Below are 13,723 nucleotides of genomic sequence, written 5' to 3' on the forward strand. Positions count from 1 at the left end.
ATCCCACACACACCCCACAGGCACACCTCCACACACACACCCCAGGCACCCCCACAGGCACATCCCACACACACCCACACACCCCACACACTCACACATCCCACAGGCACACCTTCCACATACACACACTCCACACACACACCCTACACACACATCCCACAGGCACTCCACACACACACACTCTTGCCATGCCCCACACACTCACACATCCCCAGGCACAATTTGCATCACACACCCACACACACACCCCACACATACTCACACACCCCACAGGCACACCTTCCACACACACACACACCATACACACCACACACTCACACACCCCACAGGCACAACCCACACACACTCACACCCCACAGGCACAACCCACACACACTCACACACCCCACAGGGCACAACCCACACACACTCACACACCCTGGCCACAGGCACACGCACACCCACACACACACACCCTGCGCACACGCCCTCACCCAGGCCCAGCCCACAGGCTCCATGGGCTCCGCACGCCCATGCTGCCGGCAACCGGCTGTGATTTTCCTAAGCAGACGCCCCCTGGCGGCTGTCCCTCCACCGGTGCTGGAGGAAGCCGGCACCCAGCAGCCGCTCCCAGCTCAGGGGCCCGAACACCTCCTCTTTTCTTACCTGGCTGGGATTCGTGCCAGCCAAGGGCCTCGGAGGAGATGTGATGGGTTTCAGAGAGTGAGCCCTCGAATAGGGGTCGCAGCCCTATGCTTTGGCTTCCCCAGCTGTAGGAAACCCGTGTGGCAGGAGGACAGGTCACTGAACTCAGGATCCAACAAGCTGGGCTCCAGTTCCGACACTGTCCTGACGAGCTGTGTGACCTGGAGCAAGTCACTTAACGTCTCTGAACCTCACTCTCCTCCTCACTGAAATGGGGCAGTCAATGTGTTGAGCAGGGTTTGGTGAAAATGTTTCTCTCCCCGATCCTGAGTGGTGGTATAACTGACTACACATTCTCTGGAAGGGGATTTGGTAACATGAATCTAGAGCAGGGGTCTCAAACTCAGGTGCCCCATGAACCAGGTAGATGATGTAATAGAGGGAGAGCCCATTAGCATAAGGGCAAGGGCAGCTCTGATTTTTTTTTTTTTTTTTTTTTTTTGAGATAGGGTCCTGCTCTGTCGCCCAGACTGGATTGCAGTGGTGCAATCTCAGCTCACTGCAACCTTGACATCCTGGGCACAAGTGATCCTCCAGCCTCAGCCTCTCGAGTAGCGACAGATGTGCACCTCAATACTTGGCTAAATTTTTAACTTTTGTAGAGATAAGGTCTGCTTGTTGCACAGGCTGGTCTCAAACCCCTGGTCTCAAGCAGTCCTCCTACCTCAGCCTCTCACAGTGCTGAGATTACAGGCCTGAGCCACTGCATCTGGCCTGATTTTAAAGAAAAAAAATTGGCCAGGTGCAGTGGCTTATGCTTGTAATCCCTGCACTTTGGGAGGCCAAGCTGGGTGGATCACCTGAGATCAGCAGTTCGAGACCAGCCTGACCAATATGGTGAAACCCTATTTACCAAAAATACAAAAATTAGCTGGGCGTGATGGGTGTGTGCCTCTAGTCCCAGCTACTTGGGAGGCTGAGACAGGAGAATTGCTTGAACCTGGGAGGCGGAGGTTGCAGTGAGCCGAGATCTCACCACTGCACTCTGGCCTGGGCAAGAGAGAGCAAGACTCTGTCTAACAAAAAAAGAAAGAAAAAAAGAAGAAAAAAATTTGAGGTAAAACTCACATAACATAAAATTCATCATTTTAAGTATTATAAAGTGTACACTTCAGTGGTGCTTAATACACTCACAATGTTGTGCTACCATCAGCAGTATCCCGTTCTAGAACATGTTCAGCACATTAAAAGGACACCCGTATATATTAAGCAGTCACCCCCCATTTCCTCCTTCCCTCATTCCTTGAAAGCCATTAATCTTCTTTCTGTCTTTCTGGATTTACCTATTCTGGCCATTCCACATAAATGGAATCATACCATATGAAATTTATGTCTAGCGTCTTTCACTTAGCATAATGTTTTTATAGATTTATCCACATCATAGCATGTATCAGTATTTCCTTACTTTTTATGTCTGAATAATATTCCATTATGGATAGACCACATTTTGTGTATCCATTCATCAACTGTGAACATTTGGGGTGTTTCCATCTTTCGGCCATTACAGCAATTACAATGTACTGCTGAGAACATTTGTGTACAAGTGTTTGTTATCAATTCCTTTGGGATACACACCTAGGAGTGGAAATGCAGGGTAATTCTATGTTAAACTTTTTGGGGAACCACCACATCGTTTTCCACAGCAACTGCACCAGCTTACATATCCACCAGGAGTGTACAAAGCTTCCAAGTTTTCCACATTTTCACTAATACCTGTTATTCCCCCCACCCCAAAATTATAGCCATCCTGGTGGGTGTGAAAAGGTATCTCACTGTGGTTTTGATTTTGTGTCCTTAATGATTAATGATGTTGTACAACTTTCCCTGTGCTTATTGGCCACTTGAATATCTTCTTTGGAGAAATGTCTATTTAAGTCCTTCACCCATTTTTAAGTTGGGTTATTTGGGATTTTCGTTGTTGAGTTGTGAGAGTTCTTCCTCTATCCTGGATACTAGATATTTATCAGCTATATGCTTTGCAAATATTCTCTCCTATTCTATGGGTTGCCTTTTCACTCTCTTGATAGTGTTCTTTGCTGTATATAGATTTTTAATTTTAGTGAAGTCCATGTTATTTGTTTCTTTTGTTGCCTGAGCTTTTGTTGTCATAGCTAGAAAACCACTGCTAAATTCAAGGTCATGAAGATTTACCATTATGTTTCCTTCTAAGAGTTTTATAGTTTCTGCTCTTATATTTACAATTTTAATCAATTTTAAGCTAATTTTTGTAAATGGTGTGAGGTAAGGATTCAACTTCATTCGTTTTTATGGATATCCAATAGTCCCAGCACCATCTTTGAAAAGGCTGGCCTTTCCCCACTGAGCAATGTTGGCATTCTTGTCAAAAATCAACAGACCGTATATCTCAGGGCTTAATTCTGGACTCTTAATCTATTTTATTGTCTATATGTCTGCATTGTCTCAATCCATTCCATTGTCTATATGTCTATATTCCATTACATAAGTCTGTCTTTATGCCAGTATCATAGGCTTTTGATTGCTGTAGCTTTGTAGTAAGTTTTGGAAATCAGGAAGTGTGAGTCTGTCAAAACTTTGTCCTTTTTTCTTTTCAAGATTGTTTTGGCTGTTTGCAGTCCCTTGCAATTCCATAGCAATTTGGGAATCAGCTTTTCCATTTCTACCAAAAAAGCCATTGGAATTTTGATAGATATCACATCAAGTCTGTATTTTGCTTTGGGTGGTATTGCATCTTAACAATATTAAGTCTTCCAGTCCATAAACACGAGCTAAGTTTCCATGCATTTAGGTCTTCTTTAATTTCCTTCAGCAATGTATTATAAGTTTCAGTGTATAAGTCTTTCATCTCCTTGATTAAATTTATTTCTATGAATTTTATTCTTAAGGATGCTATTGTAAGTGGAATTGTTTTCTTAACTCTCTTTTTCGATTGCTCATTGCCGGCATATAGAAATACAAGTAATTTTTGTGGGTTGGCCTTGTACTCCACAATGTTGCTGAATTCCTTTGTTAGGGCTGATAGTTTTTCAGTGATCTCTTTCTATACAAGATCATGTTATCTGTGAATAGATACTTTTATTTCTTCTCTTCTCATATGATGCCTTTTATTTCTTTTTCTTGCCTAATTTATCTGGCTAGAATCCCAGCACTATGCTGAACAGAAGTGATGAAAATTGGGCATCCCATCCTGTTCCTCTGTTGGAGTAAATGCTTTCAGCCTTTCATCATTGAGGGTTTTTCACAAATGTTCTTCTTTGCATTAAAGAAGTTTCCTCTGTTCCAAGTTTGTTGGATGTTTTTATCATGAAAAGATGCTGGCTTTTGTTAAATGCCTTTTCTGCATCCGTTAGGATGATCATCTGACTTTCTCCCTTCATTCTCATAATGTAGTGGATTACATTGATAATTGTACATTGGGCAGCTTTGATTTTCCAAGATAAGCTGTAAATCTGCATTCTGACAGGAAATCTTACTTTTAAAAATGTGTGTACAGGCTGGGTGGCTCATGCCTGCAATCTTAGTGTTTTGGGAGGCTGCGGTAGGAGGATTGCTTTAGGCCAGGAGTTTGAGACCAGTGTGGGCAATATTACAAGACCCTGTCTCTACACAAATTTAAAAAAAACTTAGCCAGGCATGGTGGCATATGCCTGTAGTCCCAGCTACTATGAAGACTGAGGCAGGAGGATTGCTTGAGCCCAAGAGTTTGAGGCTGCACCGAGCTATGATCACGTCACCGCACTCCAGTCTGGGCAACAGAGTGAGACACCATATCTAAAAAACAAAACAAACAAAAAACTGTATGTACATTTAAAAAATTGAATAGGCCAAATGAAACTCAGCTAACAGCCAAATTGGCTCTGGCCCACCAGTTTGAAATCGCTAATCAAGGGACTTAAAAATCCTCCCTCCTTTTGACTCAGGAATTCCACTTCTAAAGATCCACCCAGAAGAAATAACCCAAAATGTGGGCAAAACTTGACACATGCACTTGAGTATCACCTTGAATTGCCAAAGCTAGAAAGTTCCTGAACACCCAGAAATAGGGGACACAAAAATGTCATGGTCAACCTAGTAGAGTGAATGTTTTGCAGCCACTTAAAATGGCTTTCATGAAGACTATGAAATGTCATCAATAGATACAGGTGATATCATTTTAATGATGATTGTTCAATATCACCATAATTGTCATCTACTATGAACATACACTTTTTTGTGTGTGTGACAAAAAGAAGAGGGGTTCCCCAAGGCCTCCTCTCCTGGCTGGGGTAGTGTGGCTCAACAATAAGTCATCTCCCCACTGCCCACCTTTCCTCTATTTCCAAATTTGGATTGATGTCCTGATATAACGTTTCTTGGCACTTCCCACATTTGATTCGCATTTTAAGCACTTGACTCTCAGGAGTACATCTCTGCACACCAGTTGCCCTTTGGCTGGCTGCATGCTGGTCCACAGCCATTTGCCCTGCTGATCCCACATAGGAAGTGCTTTGGGCAGAAATCCACGCCCTGTCCCACCCATCCCTGTTTTTCATAAGCACTGGAATCAAAACAATCTTTTATTTTATTTTTATTTTTGCTGCCCAGGCTGGAGTGCAATGGCACAGTCTCAGCTCACCACAACTTCTGCCTCCCAGGTTCAAGCGATTCTCCCGCCTCAGCCTCCCAAGTAGCTGGAATTACAGGCATGCACCACCATGCCTGGCTTATTTTTGTGTTTTTAGTAGAGACGGGGTTTCTCCACGTTGGTCAGGCTGGCCTCAAACTCCTGACCTCAGGTGATCCACCTGCCTCGGCCTCCCAAAGTGCTGGGATTACAGGCATGAGCCACTGCACACGGCCGAATCAAAACAATCTTGAACATCGTCTCTCATCTCGCTGGCTGACAGGGATGCACCTGTCTCCAAGAAATCGACACCATGGACAACAGGATTCACTGGGCTACCATTTTTGACCATTGCAACTGCAGCCCTTTCTCTAAGCAGCTGGGGTCACAGCCTCTTCCATTCTTCCCTCTTGTACATCGTGTCACGGAGCAGATGCTACACCCAGAAACCCGACAGTTCTTTCCAGGCTTCAACCTGTAAAACCCAACTCCACTCTGAGTATTCTAGGCGCACACATCAATGACAGTGCCTTGAAAACAGATCAAAACAAGGGTCCCCTCCCAGAGGGGAGGGCTCAGCCTCCACGAGGAGATGCCGCTCAGCTGTGTGCTGTGAGGTAGATGTAGAGAGAAAATGCTTCACAACCAGCAAGCCAGGTGCAGTGTGGTGCAGGCCCATCCAGCGGCCCACAGCGCCCTGCTGGGCTCAGAGGACAGAGGATGCTGCAGGGGGTGGGGCAGGGCTGCGTGGAGGGGGCCATGTTTGAGCTGAGCCTCTGTGCTGAGTTCAGCAGGGACCTCCCCAAAAGTCATGTCCACCCAGCACCTGTGAACATGACCTGATTTGGGAACAGTCTATTCGCAGATGTGATCAAGGGAAGATGAGGTCTTCCTGGATTAGGGAAGGCCTTAACCAATGACCGGTATCTTTATAAGGCAGGGGACATTTGGACAGAGATACGGGAAGGAAGGCTATGTGAAGACGGAGGCAGAGATTGCATCCAGAGCCCAGGAACACCGAGGGCTGCCAGCCACCAGCAGAAGCCAGGGAAGGGTCCAGGAGGGGCGGAACCTGCCGATCCCTCGATCCTGGACTCTGGCCTAACAGGATAAACTTCTGTTGTGTTAAACCCAGTTTGTGACACTGTGTGATGGCTGCCACAGGACACCCTGGCAGCTTGAAGGAGGCCTTATCTAAAGGCCCTTCAGCACCTGTGGATGGGCGGCCACTCCTCCTGGGTGACAGCCCTCCTGGGTGACAGCCCTGGTGACAAATCTCTTGGGTGACAGCCCTGGGTGAAAGCCCTGCTGGGTGAGAGCCCTCCTGCCTAACAGCCCTCCTGGGTGACGCCCCTTGCTGCCCCTTAGTGGCTGCCTAGCGTGCAACACAGCACCAGGCTCTGGCACTTCCCTGTGGTCACCAGCAGGTGGCGCCCCTGACCTAGGCGCTGGGCTCCTCTGCACCACCACCACCCCCCCTCCACCCCAGGTTCCTTGTTGGACTGGGAGGAGCTAGCTTGGGCGGAGTGGAGCCCTGGGCCGCCAACCCTGGACCAAAGGCAGGTGGTGAGCATGGGTGGACCTGGCTTCTTTACCTTCCTGAGGCCTTGGGCGAGGGGCTGGCTGCCTGCCCTGTGCAGAGGGGCAGAGGACTTTGTCCCTGGAGCGGGTGGGTGCAATGAATTTCAGGGCTCTGACCGAGGGACAGAGGGGCACAGGAGGGGAAAGCGTCTCTCACTCTTGCCTGGCCCCTATTCACAATCTGGGAAAACTTCCAGAGGTTGTGCAGTGTGGGGTTTTTCGAACCAGTCCAGTGGCTCGAAACCAGTCCAGCCTCCCCTCTGACTCTGGGCCTGAACCCCTGACCCCATGCAGGCTGACATGAGTGGGAGTGTCTGTCCCAAGGACGGCAGGAGCAGCCTTCCCTTCTGAGGATCCGCTGGGGTGGGTGGGCTTCGTCCTTCTCCTGGCAGAGGGAAACGCTGGCTCCTTGAAGGACCATTCCTTAGGGTGGGGCGGGGTGGCGTGGGGATGGGAATGGTGGAAAGAGCACAGATCAGGAGGAAGACCCAAAGTCCAGGCCCCTCTGCTGCTTACCTGCTGGGTTCCTCCTTCCTCTGGCCGAGTCTTGGTTTTCTCCATTGTAAAATGGGTCTGACTCTGTCCCCATCTTTCACGGATGGGGCATCAGCTGACCGGATAACACACAGGAAAAGCTCTGCAGAGAAATCTCTCTGGGTGTTTTTGGTTTTTAGTCTGGGGTTTTTTTTTACGTGTGGTAAAATGCATAGAACATAAAAGTTACCATTTTAGGCCAGGTGTGATGGCTCACACCTGTAATCCCAGCACTTTGGGAGGCCGAGGCAGGTGGATCACGAGGTCAGGAGATCGAGACCATCCTAGCTAACATAGTGAAACCCCATCTCTACTTAAAATACAAAAAATTAGTGGGGCATGGTGGCAGGCGCCTATAGTCCCAGCTACTCAGAGGCTGAGGCGGGAGAAAGGCATGAACCCAGGAGGCGGAGCTTGCAGTGAGCCAAGATCGCGCCACTGCACTCCAGCCTGGGTGACAGAGCGAGACTCCATCTTAAAACAAACAAACAAAAGGTACTATTTTAACTATTGTTAAGTGCCTAGTTTGGTGGCAGTAAGTACGTTCACACTGTTGCGCAACCATCCCCATCGTTCCTCTCCAGAACGCTTTCATCTTGTAGAAATGAAACTGCCCCCGTGAAACACTGACTTCCCTTCCCCCTTCCCCAGCCCCTGGCAACCCCCATTCTACTTTCTATCTCTAGGGATCTAATTACTCTAGTGCCTCACCTACGTGGAATCATACATGATTTGTCTTTGTGTGACTGGCTTATTTAGCTTAGCATAATGTTCTCAAGGTCCATCCATGTGGTGGCATGTGTCCGAATTTCCTTCCTTTTGAAAGCTGAATAACATTCCACTGTGCAGATGTCCCACGGTGCGCCTCTCCATTCATCCGTGGAGGGACATCCGTGGAAGGGACACCGCTTCCACATTTCAGCTATTGGGAATAAGGCTGCTGTTAACACGGGTGTGCACACATCTCTTTGAGACCTACCTGCTCTCTATTCTTTGGGATATGTTCCTGGAAGTGGGATGCCTGGATCATATGGTAATTCTGTGTGGGGGGGGGGGGGAGGAATCTCCTTCCTGTTTTCCTCAACAGCTGCACCAGTTGACATTCCCACCAACAATATGCAGGCATTGCAATTTCTCCACATCCTTGTCAGCGTTTGTTATTATTTTTTTACAGTGGCCATCACAATGGGTATGAGTGATATCTCCAGGTATTTCAGCAGCTAGGATTTGATGCAGGCATCCAGCACTTAGAAAATCCCTGGATGGCCGGGCGCGGTGGCTCACGCCTGTAATCCCAGCACTTTGGGAGGCCGAGGCGGGCGGATCACAAGGTCAGGAGATCGAGACCACGGTGAAACCTCGTCTCTACTAAAAATACAAAAAATTAGCCGGGCGCGGTTGTGGGCGCCTGTAGTCCCAGCTACTCGGGAGGCTGAGGCAGGAGAATGGCGGGAACCCGGGAGGCGGAGCTTGCAGTGAGCTGAGATCCGGCCACTGCACTCCAGCCTGGGCGACAGAGCGAGACTCTGTCTCAAAAAAAAAAAAAAAAAAAGAAAATCCCTGGATGAGCTGGAGGAGAGGTCTTGGGTTGCCCCTGCCCCATGGCTCCCAGAGCCCAGCAGAACCAAGCTGCCTAGGAGGTAGGAATCAGGGGTGCCACTGAAGCACCACTGTCTTCGTGGGGTGCAGGGAGTTGGGATCAGGGCCACTGGGCAGCTCAAGACCAGACACTGGAACACTGCTTTCGACACTTCCACGTTCCTGTGACCCTTCTGGGTGGCAGAACACAGCCCAGAGCTGCAAAAAGATGCCCCCACCCCAACCTCCTTGGTCTCACCTGAGCATGTTTACTAGTGGATCCTAACGCACACCTGGAAGCCATTGCAAGGGATCTGGAAATGCAGCCTTCAGCTTCCCAGCCCCTGCAGGTCAGGAAGGCACAGAAGGAGGAGGTGGGAATGAATGTGGAGAGCCACACATCAGGCCAAGGCAGCAGGCACTCAGAACACAGCAACCTAGAAGCAGGGTACAGGAAGGGATGCCCCTCAGCCACACCAGCCTTCAGGGCCCCAGGCAGCCTCCCTCCTGTCACAGGCCTTTGTGTATGCTGTTCCTGCCTTCTCAAATGTTCCTCCCTATCCTCTCTGCCTCTGCATAGCAAGGTAGCTTCCACTCAGCCAAAAACTATCACTCTCTAGCATAACCCAAATATCCATAAACAGAACACATCAACAAATGACAGTGTATTCATGCAATGAAATACTATACAGCAATGAAAAAGAATGACCTCCGACCACATGCAACAATTGAGAGGATCTCACAGATGTCATTGTTGAGTGAAGAAGCCGGACTCAAAAGAGCACCATCCACAAACCTCCATTACTAGGAAGCTCAAAAAGAAGCCGAAATACTCTATGGCACAAGGGCTGAGAAGAATGGTTACTTCTCAGGGGAAGTATTGGATGGGAGGGGACAAAGGAGCCCTTTAGGGGCTGGGCATGAACTTGGTCTTGTCCAGTTTGCTCTGGGGGCTGAGCCTGAGTGCACCCATGGGTAAAAGTTCATCAAGCTGAACACTTAAACTGTGCACTCTTCCTACGATGAAAAAGTAAAAGTAAAACAGACCCCTTTCTCTGAGAAGACTTTTCCCAGACTAGAGCACCTTCCCCAGGATGAGCTGCCAGGGTTCTGTGCACCGCTCCTGCAGGCTATTGTCCTGCTGTGATGGTCTGTTTCCCCATGGGATGGTCAGGTGGTCGGCTCCCGCAGACAGTAAGCTCCATACAGGAAGTCTCTCTGTCTTCCCAGGGCCTGTATGTCCAGTGCTCAGATCTTAAGCATCTGCTGCAAGCGTGGGTGACCACCATCATGGAATGAGCCCACTCTCTAGCAACAGCAATGTGAACCTTCTGCTTGTAATGTAAATTTGAAACCCAGGGCCCAAAAGAGATTCCTCAGATTTGCTGTGTAGCCATGGAAGGCAGGTTTTTGAAACAGAAACTCTTCTTCCTAAAAATATTCCATGTTCAAATCTGTTCTCTGCAAAAAAAGACGGAGGAGGAAGAAATGAAGTTGCCTGTGCCCACCTGGAGGGCAGCAGCCCAGGAAGGGCCAAGGGACTGACAGTGACAGCTCAAGCGTTACAGCACCTGGGCCTCCTGCTCTCCCAAGCCAGCAGGATTTTCACTGGCTTAGAGTCTCCCTCCATTGCCCAGGCATGAGTGCGGAGGTACAATCTCAGCTCACTGCAAGCTCCACCTCCCAGGTTCACCAGATGGCAGAGCCAAGCTAGTGAGAGACAGATGTTGGCTCAAGTGGTTTTGAGAGCTGATGAGAGAGGACCTCAGAGACCCAGGCCTCTTGTGTCTGTGTCCTTTTGGAACTCTTGGTCCTCGCCGAGGGAGGGATGCCCTCCAGGCTGCCTGGGACCACATAAGATCTTGGGAGACAGGAGCAGCAGTAACAGCTTCCTGTATGAAGGTGCTCGCAGTGCTGGGCACTGTAGGGAGGGCCTTCCTACTGCATCCTCTCAACGAAGGGCTTCTGTAGAGTATGGTTAAGAATGCAGATTCTGGCCGGGCGCGGTGGCTCACACCTGTAATCCCAGCACTTTGGGAGGCCGAGGTGGGTGGATACACGAAGTCAGGAAATCGAGACCATCCTGGCTAATACCGTGAAACCCTGTCTCTACTAAAAATACAAAAACTTAGCCGGGTGTGGTAGCGGGCACCTGTAGTCCCAGCAACTCGGGAGGCTGAGGCAGGAGAATGGCGTGAACCCGGGAGGCGGAGCTTGCAGTGAGCCGAGATCGCGCCACTGCACTCCAGCCTGGGCGGCAGAGAGAGACTCCGTCTCAAAAAAAAAAAAAAAAAAAAAAGAATGCAGATTCTGCTGTGGGTCATACCTGCAATCCCAGCGCTTGGGGAAGCTGAGACAGGAGGATGGCTTGAGCCCAGGAGTTCGAGGCTGCCTGACCCCTGCACCCCAACCTGAATGACAGCGAAGTGAGACCCTGTTGTCTCTTTATTTAAAAAAAATATTAAGTAGGTTCTGGAGCCCGAATGTTGCAGAGAACCGGCCGGTCACCAGCAGGTGGCGCCGCTGACCAAGGCGCTGGGCCCCTCTGCACCACCCGCCCCCCCCCCCCCCGCCCCGCCCCCCGCCCCGCCCCCGGTTCTGGGTAGTGCTGGGAGGAGCTAGTTTGGGCGGAGAGGAGCCCTGGGCCGCGTTCCCTGGACTGAAGTCTGGTGGTGGGCACGGGTGGACCCGGCTCCTTTACCTTCCTGAGGCCTTGGTTGAGGGGCTGGCTGCCCGCCCTGTGCAGAGGACTTTGTCCCTGGGGCGGGTGGGTGCAATAAATTTCAGGCTCTGACCCAGGGACAGAGGGTCACAGAGGGTAAAGGGTCCCTCACTCTCCCCTGGCAGCGGCCCCTTGTCACAATGTAGGAAAACGTCCAGAGACTGTGTCGGGGTGGGGGTTTTGCAAACCAGTTCAGTGGGTCAAAACCAGTCCAGGCGCCCCACTGAATACAGATTATGTGGTGAGTCACACCTGCAATCCCAGTGCTTGGAGAGGCTGAAGCAGGAGGATGGCTTGAGCCCAGGAGTTCGAGGCTGCCTGCTTTTTTTTTTTTTTTTTTTTTTTAGATGGAGTCTCCCTCCATTACCCAGGCTGGAGTGCAGAGGCGCGATCTCGGCTCACTGCAAGCTGCGCCTCCCGGGTTCACGCCATTCTCCTGCCTCAGCCTCCAGAGTAGCTGGGGAAAAAAATTTTTTTAAAGGTAAGTTCTGGAGCCCAGCTGTCTGATACAACTCCAGCTTTGCCACTGTCTCGGGCAGGGGCTCAGGGTCAGACCCCAGGGACAAGGATTCCAGAGCAAGTGCTTGGTTTGGGAGATGCAGGAAGCCACAGGGGAGGGCACAAGAGGCAGGGGAGGGAAGAAGTCAGTAAAGTATGTGTTATCAAGGCAGTTACCAGTGAAGCGCCAGGCTCCGTGCTGCGGGGAGCCCTGGGATATAGCGTGCAGCAGGCCCCAGAGGTTGCCACACTAAGAAGCAAGGGGCTGGAGTAGTTGTCCACCACCCCCACAGCCACTGTTGGCTGAGACCCTCTCCTGGGGCAGGGACTCTCCAGGCCTCCAGCTGTGGAGCCTGCCCATCCTTGCAGCTGGGAGAAGCAGCCCAAGGATCCTGCTCAGGTGTCCCAGGCTTAGACGTGAAGAGGCAAATCCTGCATGGGGAGGGTCGGTGACTGATGGATGGGACACCAGCTGTGTCCTCTGCAGCCACTGGGCAGCTGTGTGACCTCAGGCAATTGCTCAGCCTCTCTGTGTCTTCTCATCCGCCTTTGGTAGGAGGCTACCTAAGCCCAGTGAAGGTAGGGGGTCTAGAACTGTGCCTGACACAGAGCAACACATGCCAGGATCTCAGGAGCCCAAGAGGAAGTCCTGTCACACCCCGTTTCACAGAGGAGGATGTGGAGGTCAGAGTGGCTAAGACAACTGCTTGATGCCACCGGGCATGAGGGGGCAGATGAGGCCTGGGGGACCCCGATCCCACACACACAGGACCCCTGTCCAGTGCGCTCCTGTGATTAGATCAAGGCAACGCTGCCTCCAGGACCACCTCCCTCTTGCCCCACACCAGCCAGGCATCCTCTGGACAGGGACTACAGCACCATGGCCCCCACCCTTGGCCAGGCCTTCCGGGTCCTCTCCAGAAGGTGTCTTGGCACCACGCTGTGGCATCAGCATCACACACAATGCTGAGATGAAAAGTCTCACGCAGGTATCTTCACACACCTGAGCAAACATTTCTACAGGAATAACTCCCCCCAGCGGGATTCTTGGATCAAAGGGAAGCACACGTGATTATTCTAGAAGTTGACAGGCATTGCCCAGTTGATGCCCTCACCCACAGGGCTCTTTCCCCACATCCATGGCAATATCGGGTCCTTGTTTTTAAATCTGTGCTGACCCGATGGGCAGAGAGTAGCACCTTGTCATGTCGTCTCCTGCCTGTTTGACCCAGGATTTCGTGGACCGTGGGTTTGGCAGCTGCTGTCACTTCCTCTTCTGCACGTTCCCTCTTTGTGTCCTTTTCCAGATTGCTATTTCTTTGGGGCTTTTTTTCTTAGTGATTTGTAGGGTGCTTTAAAATAAAATCCTGTGTCTGCCATGGTCTGCAGGTGACAAATATTTCTTCTTGGCTGATTGTTTTACTTTCAGCCGAGTTGGTGGGGACTTTGTGATTGTTTTTGTGATTGGTCTTTGGAAGTTGCTCATGTTTGTATAATTGGATTTGTCAATCTTTCCCTTTGTCATTTCGGGGTTTGTGTCAGGA

The 13,723-nt window shown here is 50.2% G+C and overlaps 1 protein-coding gene across 1 annotated transcript in view; it reads left to right on the forward strand.

Annotated features, from left to right (window-relative positions):
* The first annotated feature begins 495 nt into the window (after window positions 1-495).
* The window catches only part of LOC101004059, a 29,406-nt gene continuing 16,178 nt past the window's right edge, over window positions 496-13,723 (forward strand). The window contains 2 exon segments of the mRNA XM_031661832.1: window positions 496-685; window positions 6,756-6,935. Coding sequence (XP_031517692.1) covers window positions 496-685; window positions 6,756-6,935 — 370 coding nt within the window.

This window comes from Papio anubis, unplaced genomic scaffold (genome assembly GCF_008728515.1).
Source record: "Papio anubis isolate 15944 unplaced genomic scaffold, Panubis1.0 scaffold262, whole genome shotgun sequence".
NCBI classification, from domain to species: Eukaryota; Metazoa; Chordata; class Mammalia; order Primates; family Cercopithecidae; genus Papio; species Papio anubis.